Here is a 14,741-nt window from a genome sequence, read left to right on the forward strand (position 1 = left end):
TATTCTACCTTTCTTTTCTTTAGCTTCAAACCGCGTACCTTTTGTCCCTAGCACACATTCGCAATGGCGCAAACTGATGCTGGCCAGGTGGCCGTTGACGCCCAGGTTAAGGACTCGGTGATGCCATCCGAGAAGACCACGCCAAAAGAGAATAGGCTCTCTCTCATTGACCGTGTCAATCTCGCCCTCATTGCCATGCCCGTCGCTGCTCGGACCGCTGCACGGCACATGTTGGGTTTGTCGGGGCCCTCCAAGTACCTCGACCTAAGATCTGAAGTCATCGTGGCCGTTGTCCGCGCTTTGGTTGTTCCACAGCGTCCTCCGTTGACATCGCTACCGTTCTTCTCTTCGTCGCCCGCAGACGGTGCTCACCGCTCTGGTGGACGCAGCATTACAGATACACAGCGCCTGCTCAACCGTGACCCGGGTGTCATGGGCCCTCTCTGGGTTAGCAAATACACTGCGCCTGGAGCTGCAAACGCCGACGAACGTGCAAGCATTCGCGATGCTCTGGCCGACGTTGTCAAGCGTCTGCACGTTGAAGAGGGAGAGGGCCGCAACGGCGCACCCTTTCCAGACATCAGCTGGCCCAATGTGGTGCCTGTAGAGGCTGAGTGGATTGGCCATCGTACAGGTGCGAGAGAGAGCGCCCTTCTTCCTGAATACATGGACGAGAAAGAGCGGTACGCGGCCCTCATGAGCCACATCACAGCACCGCAGCCTACAACCGTGCTGTACCTGCACGGCGGCGCCATGTACCTGCTTGACCCGGCCACACATCGCCCCGCCGCTCTCGCCTTGTCAAAGAGGATCGGCGGCCGTTGCTATTCGGTGCGGTATAGACTGGCTCCCCAATCTGCGTTCCCGACGCAGATCCTCGACGCTCTTGTGTCGTATCTGACGTTGCTGTACCCGCCGCCGGGCGCCTACCACGAAGCGGTTTCGCCAGCGCATATTGTCTTTTCTGGAGATAGGTAAGTTGCGCCAATTTTCACTTTTGATCAGCCGCTGTGGTGCAAATGCTAACTTCATTGTACATTTTTGGCAGTGCCGGTGGAAATCTTTGCTTGGCACTGACGCGTGTGCTGCTCGACTTCCAACGCAATGACACTCGCGTCATGTGGCATGGATCTCGTCGCAAAGTTCCATTGCCTGCCGGTGTCGCTGTCAACTCTCCTTGGGTCGATGTCAGCAACAGCTCGCCATCGTGGCAGCCAACGGCAGAGTCTGGCCGTGCCGAGTTTGATTATCTTCCACCTATGATTCTACCGGGCGGCGATGGCCTCAATCGCCCGCCGTGTGAGGCGTGGCCCTCAAACCCACCACGCCACTTCATCTACATCGAGACAGACCTAGTCACCCATCCGCTCGCGTCGCTCTTCACCAGTGACCCCAAGGGCTGGAGTGGTGCACCGCCAATGTACGTCTGTGTTGGGTGGGAGCTGTTGGCGGACGAGGTAGCCTTTATGACGGCCTCACGACTGTACAACAACGGCAATGGGGCATCCGCCGTGGTGTTCGAACAGTACGAAGCCATGCCGCATTGTTTTGCACTGGTTCTTTCTCGGCTGCCCGGAGCTAAGCGCTGCCTTAATGGGTGGGCCGGTTTCATTCGACAGGCGGTCGAACGGCCGGAGACACTGCGGCAGGGGGCGACCGGTCCCGGATCTGGGTCGTCGTTCACGCACATCAAGGCCAAGACATTGGAGGAGACACCCATTGACCCTGCCACACTGAGCCCGTACACCGAGGAGCAGATCAGAGAAGCCATCCGTAAGAGGCTGGCAGAACCGTCGGTACGCCAGCCTGTGGTAGCTAAGACCAATGCCAAGCTGTGATTGCGGATCATGCCCTAGACAATTGACGGTGTGGATTGGGCAGACTTACGGTTTCTGCTCCTTCCGTAGAAACCATAAACGGGCGGTTTGGCTCAATACCCTTTGTTACTTTGATAATGAGTAGTTTTAGAAAATACAATTAATGCACACTCTGACCATGCTCTCGGTGACTTTACATAACGAAAATTAAAATTAAAATTAAACCAGTTACACGCTGTATAAATTCAAAGACAACATGACGAAAATGCATAACGTGGTTGATAAGCGAGCGGAACACTTCAATTTACACCTTAAATCAGAATTTTCAAAAAATCATAATTTTACCAAATCATTCCCAAAATTGCTAAGATTTTATAATTCACCGAATTACTATAAGACTAATATAAAATAAACTCCTTAAAAATTCTAGTTAAGTAGAACTAAAGTAAATGGAAAAAATAAGAAAAGTAGGTCGATTTTAACCTTACTTTTTTATTTTATTAGGTTTTAGTTAACTAGAATTTTTAAGGAGTTTATTTTGTGTTACTCTTACAGTAATTCGGTGAATTATAAAATCTTAGCAATTTTGGGAATGATTTGGTAAAATTATGATTTTTTGAAAATTCTGATTTAAGGTGTAAATTGAAGTGTTCCGCTCGCTTGTCTGTTCCGCTCGCTTATCAACCACGTTATCCCAATTTCTATTCCATTAATTTTGAAAAACAAAAACGCCGGTTTGTCCTTTCACTCGTTCGGTTCTCGTGAAATATATCTTTAAAGTTATCCTGCTTGTCTATTGTCTCATTGTGAAGCTGCACATGAAGGTGGCATGATCATTCGCGATATCTAAGCGACATTAGAAAATAAAAAGAGGGCCGTTGCGGCATCAAGAGACCTGGCGGACGGGTGCCAAGCTACTTGCGTTCGTGAACCCGCTGGCCAAACTTCCAGACCTCGTCAACATGCAGGCGCGTGGTGACGACACTGGCACCACCCGTGACCGCCGCCGTGGTCGGCGATGTGGGCAGCTCGAGCACCTCCTCCGGCGACAGAACCAACAGGTCGGCGTCGGCGCCAGCGTCGAGCGAACCCTTGACGCCCTGCAGGCCGAGCATCGCGGCGGGCGTGGAGGTGACGGTGCGCAGCGCCTGCGGGATGGTGGCACCGGTCCAGTTGATAAAGTTCTCGACGCACTCGATCAGCGTAATAGTGCTGCCGGCAATTGTGTCGGAGTTTTCGAGCAGCAGGACCTTGCCGTTCTTGACGAGGCGCATGTGGCGGTCGCCGTTTGTCCAGTCGTACGGCCCATCCGGGCAGCCGACCATGTGCATGGCGTCGGTGACCAGAATGAAGCCGGCCGGGTAGGCGTTGTAGGCGATCTTGACGGTGGTGGGGTGCAGGTGGTTGCCGTCCGCAATGACGCCAAAGTAGGGGCGCGGCGACGGGGCCACGGCACCCTCGAGGGACGACGTGGTGGCATCCACACGCACAAGGGGCGTCTCGCCCAGGACGCCAAAGATGCCCGGGTTGCGGTGGTGTAGGGGCCGCATGGCGTTGAAAAGATGCGTGATCATGGTCGCACCGTGGCTGATGGCCGCGGCCGCCTGCTCGTAGGTGGCCTCGGAGTGGCCAATGGCGCACACGATGCCGCGACGGCGGAGCTCGGGGAAGACAATGTCCGTCATGCGGCCGATCTCGGGAGCGGCGGTGATCATGCGCACGGCAGGCTTCCGCTTCTCGTCGGTGACGTCACCAGCCAGGTTCTTGGCGCCGTACATGGCCTCGACGTCGGCAACGGTCTGGGCTTCGCGGAACACCTCGGGGTTGTGCACACCGTTCTTGGTCGGGCTCAAGAAGGGGCCCTCCACATGGGCGCCCAGCGACTCGGCGCCATCCTTGGCCTCGCCACGCTTCGGGGCCAGGTACGGCAGCACCTTGTGATACAGCTCGCTCGTCTGGCTGGTGACGGTGGGTACGTAGGACGTGACGCCCGTCTTGACGAGATGGCGGTTGAGCTCATGGAGGCGCTTGGCGTAGGTTGTCGGCTGGCCCTTGGCGGCATTGTCCTCGTCACCAAACAGGGTGGAAAAGTTGAAGCCGAAAGCGCCGTTGAGCTGGCACTCGATCATGCCGGGGGCCACAATGCGGCCGCCCAGGTCGACCGTCTCATCAGGCAGCACATGATGGTCGTAGAAAGCAGCCTGGCTGCGGACGATCTTGCCCGTATTGGAGCTGATCCAGAGGTCCTCCCAAACGAGGTCGTTCCCGCGGACAAGGCGGCAGTTTGTGAGTTTGGTGATGCCCCGGGTGCCCGGGGCAGTCGGGGAGGAGGGAGTGGTTGTGATAGGAGAAGGAGGGATGGAGGACGTGATGATGGACGGCATCGTGTCGTCTGGGATGCCGATATGACGACACTGTTAAAAGGAATGTATAACTAGGGAACGAGTAAACAAAATAGGAAAGCAAGAAACGCAGTAGAACGCGACAGCGGCTGTGTAAAACGATCCTGCCTGTGTGTTGTGAGTCTTGAGTCTCGGTTTACACTGGAGACGAGGCTGTCTTGCTGATGGTGGTTGATGCCGGCATCATACACACAACAGAAGAGAAATAATAGGAAGAGAGAAGCAAAACAGAGAGGACGAGGACTGTCTCCGGATTATAGCCTTTTGCTCTCGCCGGTAGGGTTGCTTGTCGGTCACTCTTTCCCTCGTTCCCTCTTGTTCGGTTTTCATACGTCCGCTAGCACCTGCCGTTTCTTTGACCTTTGACGGCGCACGTTGTTTTACGTTTTTGTTTGCTTTTAGCGCATTTACAACGCAACATTACCTTTACTCATCGCTCTGGGCAGCGCCTGTCACACACTCCGTTCCAATTCCACAGCTGCGACGGCTCTCCTGTCACTGCTCGGGCAATTCGCGTCGCCTCCACTGCGAGTGACAGACGTTGGGACCGACAATCCGTTTTGGACCCCGGTTCTGTGTCTCTCCTCAGTCGTTCTTGCCCCTCTCAACATCATGTTTGCCTCTCACTCCGAACACATATCAGTCGCTCTTGCCGTTCGGCGGCGGTTGTGACTTGTCCCCACTTGCTCCATTCAAACCTTCAGACGCCGCCCCCGTGTAAGAGGCATACAGCCGTGGCACCACAGTGCCGTGCACGGTGCCACCTAGTCTGATCGGAGAACGGAGTTGCCAGCATAAAACGGACGCGCCCTTGTGCACCGACAGGACAAGCTGCACGCACACAGTGGATCCGAGGCACTTGTTCGCCAGGATGTCCTCCAACGAGCAGTTCTAGACGCGCCTAGCCGTGGCTTCTGCAAGGGACCAGGTGATGGAGAACTGGATGGATGAAAGGTCAACAGGACCCAAAAGCAATGTTGACTCTGGCTACGTGACGAACGGGGCTGTCCGAAAGTCATGTAGCACATCGAGCAAGGTGTTGTCAGATGGTGGCGTGGAGGGTGGGTGATATCGTCGAGATCCGTCGATACCGGCGACAAGTGACACCAGTTGCCTCCCTGTGGCGCACTGCACAATGATGTAACGTTGCCGGAAGTCGCTGTGCAATGTGCATCGTCCACTACAGCCAAGCAAGCCAAGGACCTGGTTTGGCGCGCATTTGGTCTGGTGCTAGCGCACAGTTTGTGCACAGTGCCGTCCAACGGGCGCCACCATCCTCTACAAGTAGCGCTCCGTTATCCGTTAACCTGTGTGGAGAAGAGCCTATGGAGTTTTACACTGTGCAGCTCTCGTGAGAACATTACGGAGATGTCACGTGCATCCCATGTGCACCGTTTGAGCTCCGTTTCTGCGGGTCGCACCTGCCTGACCCTCCAGCCAATCATCGTCGACGTTTCGACATTAACCACCTTCCCGCGCCTACGAAGTACTCTCGTTGTGAACTGCGTCGGACCTACCTTCTTTGAGGACATTCTCACCAACCAAATATCTCGGTGTATCAAATCCCCTCACGCCGACTCCGAGGTCCCCAGCTACCCTGCCAGCCTTCCACCACATCCCCCCCTTTCCCCGGACCCCGTGCCTGGTGTTCGTTCCTGCAAGGCTCCGCTGCCTCCAAGACCCACCGACTGCTTGTAGGCTGGCCCTGCGTCTTGCCTCGTCACACTTAAGTCCTTTTCACCTTCTTCGCCGCATTCCGCGTCCTCCCACCATACACGGATCACGGCATATGGCTGCGGAGCTGTACACGTCTCGCAGATCTCGTCGCTGACTATCGGAGTCCTATTCGGTTCTCCTGGGTCGACGCCTGCCCCTCACACCTGTTCGCGCCGCGCCGCCCATCCGCCTTTGTTCCTTGTGCACTTTCGTCTTCTCTTTGCCACGTGCCTGTATCCAAGAACTCGGATCCTGTTGAGAGACAGCCTGCCCTTGCTGGTGGGCGTCCTGCACCTCTCCGCTGCCATACCGGCTCAGCTGCTATGACGTGACGGGTTCGCAAGCTTCCGCAGAGAGCTCCAGGACCTTGCCCTTCCCTGAATCCACACACAACCCACCCCTACCCTCTCTCCCTGCGCGCCGCTCGTATTCCTGCATCCCCCTTTCTCACTCTTTTCGTTTCCCGCCTTTTCACTTGCTCCGTCAAGTGTTGTGTCTCGCTACGGGAGGCACACACGTCCCTTCTCGTCGCCATGTCTAACAAGCTAGAAGGCGATCTGGATCCACTATGGGAAGATGTGGATTGGTACGTGATGTCCCCCCCCCCCCCTTTATGCGATTCAATTTCGTGCTCTGGTGCTTTGGTGCTTTGGGGCTTTTATATTGTGTTTCTGTCGTCGGTGTTGGTCGCTGCTGGCGCACATGCGTCGCCATCCTACGCATCGCATCGGTGCCACATGTAAGCATGGACACCACTAACATCCGCCAGGGCCATTGGCCAGATGCTCATCATGGGCTGGGATGGCACAGAGGTGACGCCCCAGATCCGGAACCTCATTGAGGAGCACCATCTTGGCAGCGTCCACATGACAGCGAAGAACTTGAAATGTGAGCTTACCCATCGAGGCGACACGCGCATATCCCCTGACGTCTTCCGACAGCATCTAACCTTGTCTCATCTCTCCAGCTGCGCACGAGACGGCCAAGATCGTGCAAGAGCTGCAGACAATAGCACGCAATGCCGGCCATCCCTACCCACTGCTCATTGCCATCGACCAGGAGAACGGCGGCGTCAACAGCCTCTTCGACGAGGACTACATTTGTCAGTTCCCCAGCGCCATGGGTGTCGCCGCTGCTGGTAGCGCCGACCTCGCCTACTCCATTGCCAAGGCCACCGCCTCCGAGGTCTCGGCCTGCGGCGTCAACATGATGCTCGGCCCCGTCCTCGATGTCCTTACCAATGCCCGCTATCAGCCGCTTGGTGTCCGCGCCACGAGCGACGACCCCCAGGAAGTCTCGCAGTACGGCATCGCGGCCATGAAGGGCTACAAGGACATGGGCCTGGCCACATGCGGCAAGCATTTCCCCTCCTACGGCAACCTCGACTTCCTGGGCTCCAGCCTCGACATTCCCATCATCACACAAACTCTTGAGGAGCTGAGCCTCAGCGCCCTCGTGCCCTTCCGCAACGCCATTGCCAGCGGCCAACTCGACGCCATGTTTGTCGGCGGCTGCGGGATTGCCAACCCCTCTATGAACGTCGGCCACGCCTGTCTCTCGGACCAGGTAGTCGACGACTTGCTGCGCAACGAGCTCGGCTTTCGCGGCGTCGCCATTTCCGAGTGCCTGGAGATGGAAGCACTGAGCCACGAAATTGGTGTCAAGGGCGGCACCGTCATGGCCGTCGAGGCCGGCTGCGACATTGTCATGCTGTGCCGGGCGTACGACGTCCAGCTCGAGGCCATTGCCGGCCTCAAACTCGGCTATGCCAACGGCATCCTCACCCGTGACCGCATTTTCACGTCACTCCGCCGCGTGCTCAACCTCAAGAAGAGCTGCACGTCCTGGGCAAAGGCCCTCAACCCCCCGGGCCTTTCGCTCCTGTCCAAGATTCACCCGTCCAATCTCGCCTTGTCGCGCAAAGCCTACGATGACTCCATCACCGTCATGCGTGACCGCGACCGCCTGCTTCCCCTCTCCCGCTCCATGCACCAGCACGAAGAGCTGTTGCTGCTCACCCCCCTTGTCAAGCCGCTGCCCGCCTCGTCCGCCACAAAAACGCTCGAGAACAAGAATTTCATCTCGTCTTCGGCGTCCTCGCAGTCCCTCCACGACAAGTGGGTGCATCGCGACCGCGGTGCCATTATGAGTGGCGAGGGCGTCTTCCGTGGCCTTGGCCGCTCGCTCGCCCGTGCTCGACACGGAAAGCTGCTTCACACGTCCTACACAGCCAACGGCGTGCGGCCGGTGCACGAAAACCTGATACACCGCGCCTCCACAATCATTATTGTGACAGCCGACGCCAACCGCAACCTCTACCAGGCTGGTTTCACCAAGCACGTCTCCATGATGTGCTCCATGCTGCGCACCAGTGGCCAGAACAAGAACTTGATTGTCGTCGCGGTCAGCTCCCCATACGACTTTGCCATCGACAAGACCATTGGCACCTACATCTGCACCTTTGACTTTACCGAGATGGCCATGAGCGCCCTCGTGCGCGCCCTCTTCAACGAGTACAGTCCGAGCGGCACGCTGCCGGGCACGCTGCGCAAGAGCAAAAAGGTGCTCAAGTCGCGCCGCAATTGGCTCGTCGAGACGTACAACCGCGACCGGGACGGCCGGGGGCTGGACGAGCTGCTGCAGGCCATTGCCCGCGCCAGCGGGCCGCACCTGCAATATCTACGGAGTGCGACCGCCTCGTCCTTTGAGCTCAACAACCCCAACATCGAAGAGTCGCACCTTGTCGTCAGCAACAGCAGCACACAAGCCCTGTACGGCTTCTGCGCTACGTACTTTATCAAAAACTCGGGCGTCGGCATTGTCGGTGGCCTGTTTGTCGACCCGGGCAAGCGAAATGTCTCCGTGGGCCGTTCTCTGCACCGCGCTGCCCTTCGCATCCTGTCCCAAAAACCGGGGGTGGCAAAATTGCAGCTCGGTTCCTGTTTCCCGGGCGTGTTCCCCGGCATTCCCGTGGTCGACGACAGCGGCAGCAGCACGGCCGGAAGCACAGGCAACACACCCAGCGGCGGCGGCGGCTCGGGCGGTGGTACTGGTGGTGCTTCGAACAACGCAGTCGCAGCGGCGGGGCCGGGCAGCTCTGGCTCGGCCGCCTCCAGCACAGCGAGCATCCGCTCGTGGTTCGCCCGTGGTGGCTGGGAGGTTGCTTTCCCCCGGCGCATCACCAACCTCGTCATCCCGGACCTGAACCGCTGGTCACCCCCCGAAGGCCTGACACGCCACCTCGCCAACGCCGGCATCAGTTTCGATCTCATCCAGGGCCCGGAGATTGCCGAGGGCGTGCTGAGCCACGTTGCCGCGCTGGCTGGCCCGGAAGTGGTTGAGCTGTACCGGTACGCTCTGTCGCAGGGCAACAACAAGACCTGCGCCGTCGTCCGTGCCAAGGTGGCTGGCAGCAAGAAAACGGGCAACGGCGCAGACGGCGGCGCCGACTTCACGGCCGAGGAACACAGTGGTGATGACGTCGCGGAGGATGCGCTTCTCGGTACCGTTATTGTGTGCAGCCCGGGCAGTACAATCGCCAATTTCCTGCCTCCCTTGCAACCGTTACGGTCGTTGCACGGCCCAGCATCACGTGGCGGGGGCAGCGCCGGCGGCGGCGGCGGCGGCGGCGGTGGTAGTGGTGGTGGCAACGGCCGGTCGGCCAGTCTCAGCACAGAAGACAGCCTGTCAGCCGGTTTGGCGCCGGGTCCGAATAGCAACACCTTTGACGAGAACACGGCAACGGGTGGCATCGTCGCTCCGGTCGTCGTGGCGGGCGCTGGCTCGGCCTCAACACTGCTGCTCCTACAGGGCCTCGCCATGATGGCCGTGCGGCAGAACAAGAACCACCGGGCGGTGCGCAGTGTCCTGAGCTGGGTGGCCGACGAGGCGTACGAGCCACTGTTGGCGATGCAGTTTGAGGTTCTGCAGGCGTTTGACGAACTGACAAACACCATTGAGAATGTGAGTGTTTTTTAGGTTGTTTCTGAGGGTCTATTTCTTTTATTTTTGTCCTTCTACATTTTCTGTCTGCTTCAAGCCTCTTGCCCCTGTCGTCAATACATCTTCTGGTTCGAAAACCCCATCTCCCTTTCTTGATATCTTCGTGGAAAAACTTACTAACGATTAAACAGTGGTCGGATCTTGGTTCGACATAATGGGAAGCAGCTGCTTGATGCCGTCTACGACCTGCTTTATTTACTTTTGGACATTTTGGCTCTCATGGATGACAATGATTTATTGCGGTTCTGTTTTCGCTGGTTTTTGTTGGATATTGTGATTTGGATCAAGTATATGTCCATAGTTTAGATTGCTTTTTTTCTTTCCCCTTCTTTTCCACTTTCTTTCCACTTTCTTTCCATTCTCTTTTCATTTCTCTTCTTTTCATAACACCCAGCTTATCGTCCGTAGCCATGGTAAGACTAGTTTGACCAGTCAAGATATCTCTATATTTAGATATTCCTTTCATGACACGTCTTGCGTACATAATTCGGACTGTTTTTGCTTCATTGATTTGTGCCACAGCAATTTGTGTAGCACAAGCCACAACTTTTTCGCTCATCAGACTCCTACTTCCCCCAGCGTTTATTCGTTGCTTCTGCTAGGACCTTCCATCTGCCCGGCCAATTGGTGTAACTAACGTGCAGCGGTCTCCACCGGTGAGGATAATGGAAACCATCGCGACTGTTTCTGTCCTGGTAATGATTTTGGTGTGATCCGGATGTCGTACGCCGTACTGGTGTGTTCCTTCCATGTCTTTCCAAGCGCCATTTTGGGGGCAGGCGCGGAAGAGGTCCACTGTAACCAGTCCGTCCCGCAGCCTGCTCCTGCCCACTTTCCCCAGAAAAGATTTCAACCCCTGCTTAGCGTATTTTGGTATTTGTGTTCGCTCTTTCTCTCCAGCAAAAACGGCCTCTGTGCTCCACCGTGTCTCGCCTGCCCCTAATACAGCTGTCGCCAAAACCTAAATCTCACCCGATCGGCTCGCTCTTTCCTTATCTCGACCGGTATTCAGGAGTCGCCGCCACCGAACCACAGCGTGCAACTGCCCCTCCACTATTCAATTTCTCGCGCTTCCCTGTAAAGGTTCGCTCTGGCCCTCGTTCTTTCCCATTGGCCCTTTTTCTGTAACTGCCACACACACACACTCGCCGGACTTAGCCTGGCCAACCACACGTCTTCGTCTCCGCTTTCTCTTTCCTCTTTCTCTCTCCGTTTGGTCCTGCCCTCCATTCGCCTTTGTGATAAACGAGGAAGGCGCAGAGAAGCACATCGTCAAGCAGCCACCAACGGCCGCCTCCTTTGCTCTGTTGCGCTTCTCCTCCTCACCTCTCGTTTTTCTTTCTTCCGGCAATATCCTTCGAGGACATCTTCCCCCCAGCATCGAAGCATTTGTTCCCAGCCCGTACTCTCACGCAGCCTGTAGGCCCCCTCCTTTTTGGCTCACAGCTCACAGCTCACAGCTCACAGCTCTCGAGGCCGTCCCCCGTCATTTTTGCCCGCCATTCTCTTCAGGAGCGTCACAATCAGACGGCAAAAGCTCAAGATCGTTGCGTTTCCTGAGCCTCGCATCGAAGCAAACGCCTCTCTTGCACCGGCGGTCTCCAAACAGGGACAGCGACACTACGAAGCGGAACGAGGCTTGGAGCCCTGCCACAGGCAGTCCGACGTTGGACAGATACGCCGCGCGGGTAAAAGATAACCAGACCGTCCAAAGGGACTGGGTTGCCTTCCCTTGCCGTCTCCCTGCCGCCTGTTCTCATCTTCTGGGTGCCCAGTGGCTTCGCTTTTCTTCTCTTGGCTATTGGCCGCCGTGTTTTCTGGCCCGTCCACGACCTCTGGCAATCTCCCAATCCCACCCCCATTTTTGACTCTTTCTCCCGCCTCTGCGCCGCGCCGGACTCTCTCCATCCGACTTGCGACTGCGCCTGCGGAATCACGAGAAAGCTCCTCCTGGCACACACGCGACCTCTCACAGACAGCTCCTGGCGTTGGCCACCATGCGACAATGGCCGGCTACAACTCCATGCCCCCACTCTCCGTACCGGCTGGCTCCAACTCTGGTGCCCTCGGCCTCGGCGTCAATGTCAATGTGAACCATCCGAATCCCGGCGGCGGCCTGAACATGGACGCTTTTGACCAGGACATTGCCTTTGACGAAGCTCTTCTGTAGGTTTGCGCGTCCTGTGCCCTGTCCTTACTCTCCCGCCTTCTTTCGCATTGCCTCTGACATGCTCTAGCGACAACGTCAACGGCCTGCCATTACCGTTCACGCCCTCGTACGACTTCGAGACCTTCTCCACCACTTTTGAAGACCCGTTCCCCTACTCTGTCGCGGCTACCGGCCGGCCCTATGAGCTGGCACCACACAATGGGGACGGCTTCTTGCAGTCCGCATCACCGCAGGATGAGGGCCTCGACAACAAACTGCTCAGCTTCACCGCGCCGGTTGTCAAGGCGGCCGTCGTCGACGAAGGCGGCCAGTTTTCCGAGCCCGCCATGACCGCCGAGCTCTTTGGCATGTTTTTCTTGGCCGAGGATGTCTACTCGGCCGAAAACACTGGCCGCCCGCTCGAACTCACCTGCTACCGCCGGAATCTCTGGTGGTGCTCAGGCCAGATCACGCTCCCGCGACAAGTCACGCATATCGTCACAGACCAAGGCCAGCACGTTGCGGTGCACGAGCTTGCGGCGTCCATTTCGGCAATCGAGAGCATCGAGGGCAAGACGACGGAGATTATCTGCATCCCCTGGAAGAGCACGGCAGCCAACAGTGGCGCCAACAACGGCAGCAGCGCACCAAGCGATGACTCCAAAATCGCTGGTTCGCCACCAAACGTGCCCATCGACCTAGCCAACGGGCAGGAACTGGACAACGGTCTTGTGTCTGTGCCTGTGTCCTGGAAGCGCTTACAGTTCAAGCACGCTACCGCCAATAACGGTCGTCGCAAGGGCCAACAGCAGCATTACGTCGTGCAGATCAACCTGCTCGGCCGCATCCAAGCCGAGGCTGATGCGAGCGGCACCGCTGGCAGCGACAAGAGCGAGGAGGGTGAGTGGGTCAAGATTGCCGAGATCCAGTCTGGACCCGTCATTGTCCGCGGCCGCAGTCCACGCAATTTTGTCAGTCGCCGCGACGTGCCCCTGACTGGCACCAGCACGGCGGTTGATAAGAAGCAACAAATGCAGCAGCAGCAGCAGCAGCAGCAGCAACAACAACAGTTGCAACAACAGGTGCAACAGCAGCAGCAGCTCGATCGTCATTCAATATCCTCCACCAACACGCTAGAAGCTGCAATGCACCAGGGCCAGCACCGCAGCAACAGTAACGGCATCGACATGGCGCAGAACTTCCAGGGATACAACCTGCTTGGAACCATGCCAGTATGTTCTTTTCAGGTCTTCTTTCGGGTCTTTCGTGTTCCCCTTGCACCGTACTAACAGGTCCTCGCAGCAACCGAACGATTGGTCGCAGCAATACGCTCAAGTACAGGCTCAGGCTCAGGCCCAACTCCAAGCGCAACAGCAAAGCCCACATCCCGCCAAGAAGATGGCCCTCTCCCCGACCCAAACACGGCCACCCGTCCCTGCGTGGAACAGCGAATCGACGCCGTCAAGATCAACAAAAGCCCAACAGCAGCAGCAGCAACATCAACAACAGCAGCAGCAGCAGCAGCAGCAGCAGCAGCAGCAGCAACAACAACACAGCCTGGTACAGCGATCCAACAGTGCCGCTGTTCCCCTCAACCTCTCCTTGTCTGAAGATGAGCGCAGCCCGTCTAACCGGACCGGTGCCGACCGTCCTTCAAACAGCCCGCCTTTCTCCAACGTGGTCGCCGGCAGTGGAAGAGCCACCACGACAATCGCCCTTCCGGCGGTATCCACATCCGCATCCTCGGCTGCCACCGGAAACAACACAGCCGGTGCTGCAGCGGCTGCGGCTCAGAGCGATTCGTTTGAAAACGGCGAGCTTCTCTACGAATATTTCCCGCTCAGTCTGGATGATTGGTATGTCCGGCCTAACTCCCTACTCAAAAAGCGCTGCGAAATACAAAATCTGCTAACATGTCTCGTGCAGGATGCCACCTGTCGACGCCATCTACCGGCCACATGTTGTGCACCACACGGTCGTGCCCCCCGAAGTGAAAGCACAGCAAGTGCGCAGTAAGACGAAACGGTACTTTGCAGCAGAATAACATCCAAGAATATATTTTTCTTTTCTTTTTTTCTTTTTGTCTGTTTTTGTGAGTATGTGATTCCTCTTGGGACCACTGGTCTCTTGATCTCTAGGACTGGGTAACATTTTATCTTGATTTTCTTCATTCTCTTCTATTTTGGGATACCATGAATTTTTTTTGTGACAATTTATTTTGGACTTTGGGAGACAAAAACAGACTGCTTTGGATTATTTTTTTCTCTGGATACGGCCGAGGAGCGTCGCTATATACCTCGACCTTTATGTACTTTATTTGCAGTGGTGAGGGATTTATCATGAGGACCTATTTTTTTTTTTTTCGGATTGACACAGCAGTTTCAATTTCTTGCCTTAACACTATTTATGTATTTTCATGTCCACTTATGAATATTGTATTGATTCAATCGATATAATTCGCTGCTCTGGCTTTGTTTTGCTTTTATGACATGTTGAAAACAAACGGCCGTTAAACGTCCAAAAGAAATGCAAAGTACAAAATGGCTGAATGTATGCCAGCACCCGACAAAAAGTTCTTTTTGAGTTCTTTTCTGATAGGTCAAGTCTCATTTCTCGCACGGAAAACCATAAAACGCAATGCTGTGGGAAAGAACC

At 56.2% G+C, this 14,741-nt stretch overlaps 4 protein-coding genes across 4 annotated transcripts; 3 read left to right on the forward strand and 1 right to left on the reverse strand.

Moving 5' to 3' along the window:
* Positions 1–63: 63 nt before the first annotated feature.
* Positions 64–1,838, forward strand: SPSK_08950 (lipase/esterase; the record flags this gene model as incomplete). Its single annotated transcript, XM_016735534.1, has 2 exons — positions 64–974; positions 1,049–1,838. 2 exons carry the CDS (start codon positions 64–66, stop codon positions 1,836–1,838), a joined length of 1,701 nt encoding a protein of 566 aa, XP_016588409.1.
* Positions 1,839–2,731: 893 nt separating this feature from the next.
* SPSK_09176 (N-acetylglucosamine-6-phosphate deacetylase) lies at positions 2,732–4,201 on the reverse strand (the record flags this gene model as incomplete). The annotated part of the gene is made up of 1 exon (XM_016735753.1): positions 2,732–4,201. One exon carries the CDS (start codon positions 4,199–4,201, stop codon positions 2,732–2,734), a length of 1,470 nt encoding a protein of 489 aa, XP_016588410.1.
* A 2,267-nt stretch (positions 4,202–6,468) lies between these two features.
* Positions 6,469–9,913, forward strand: SPSK_08389 (beta-N-acetylhexosaminidase; the record flags this gene model as incomplete). The annotated part of the gene is made up of 3 exons (XM_016734988.1): positions 6,469–6,521; positions 6,705–6,925; positions 6,948–9,913. The coding sequence occupies 3 exons, from the start codon at positions 6,469–6,471 to the stop codon at positions 9,911–9,913; spliced, it is 3,240 nt and encodes a 1,079-aa protein (XP_016588411.1).
* A 2,029-nt stretch (positions 9,914–11,942) lies between these two features.
* SPSK_08715 (acid phosphatase) lies at positions 11,943–14,130 on the forward strand (the record flags this gene model as incomplete). Its single annotated transcript, XM_016735303.1, has 4 exons — positions 11,943–12,103; positions 12,175–13,318; positions 13,389–13,942; positions 14,013–14,130. The coding sequence occupies 4 exons, from the start codon at positions 11,943–11,945 to the stop codon at positions 14,128–14,130; spliced, it is 1,977 nt and encodes a 658-aa protein (XP_016588412.1).
* Positions 14,131–14,741: the final 611 nt, after the last annotated feature.

The sequence above is a fragment of the Sporothrix schenckii genome (genome assembly GCF_000961545.1).
Source record: "Sporothrix schenckii 1099-18 chromosome Unknown Cont44, whole genome shotgun sequence".
Taxonomy (NCBI): domain Eukaryota; kingdom Fungi; phylum Ascomycota; class Sordariomycetes; order Ophiostomatales; family Ophiostomataceae; genus Sporothrix; species Sporothrix schenckii.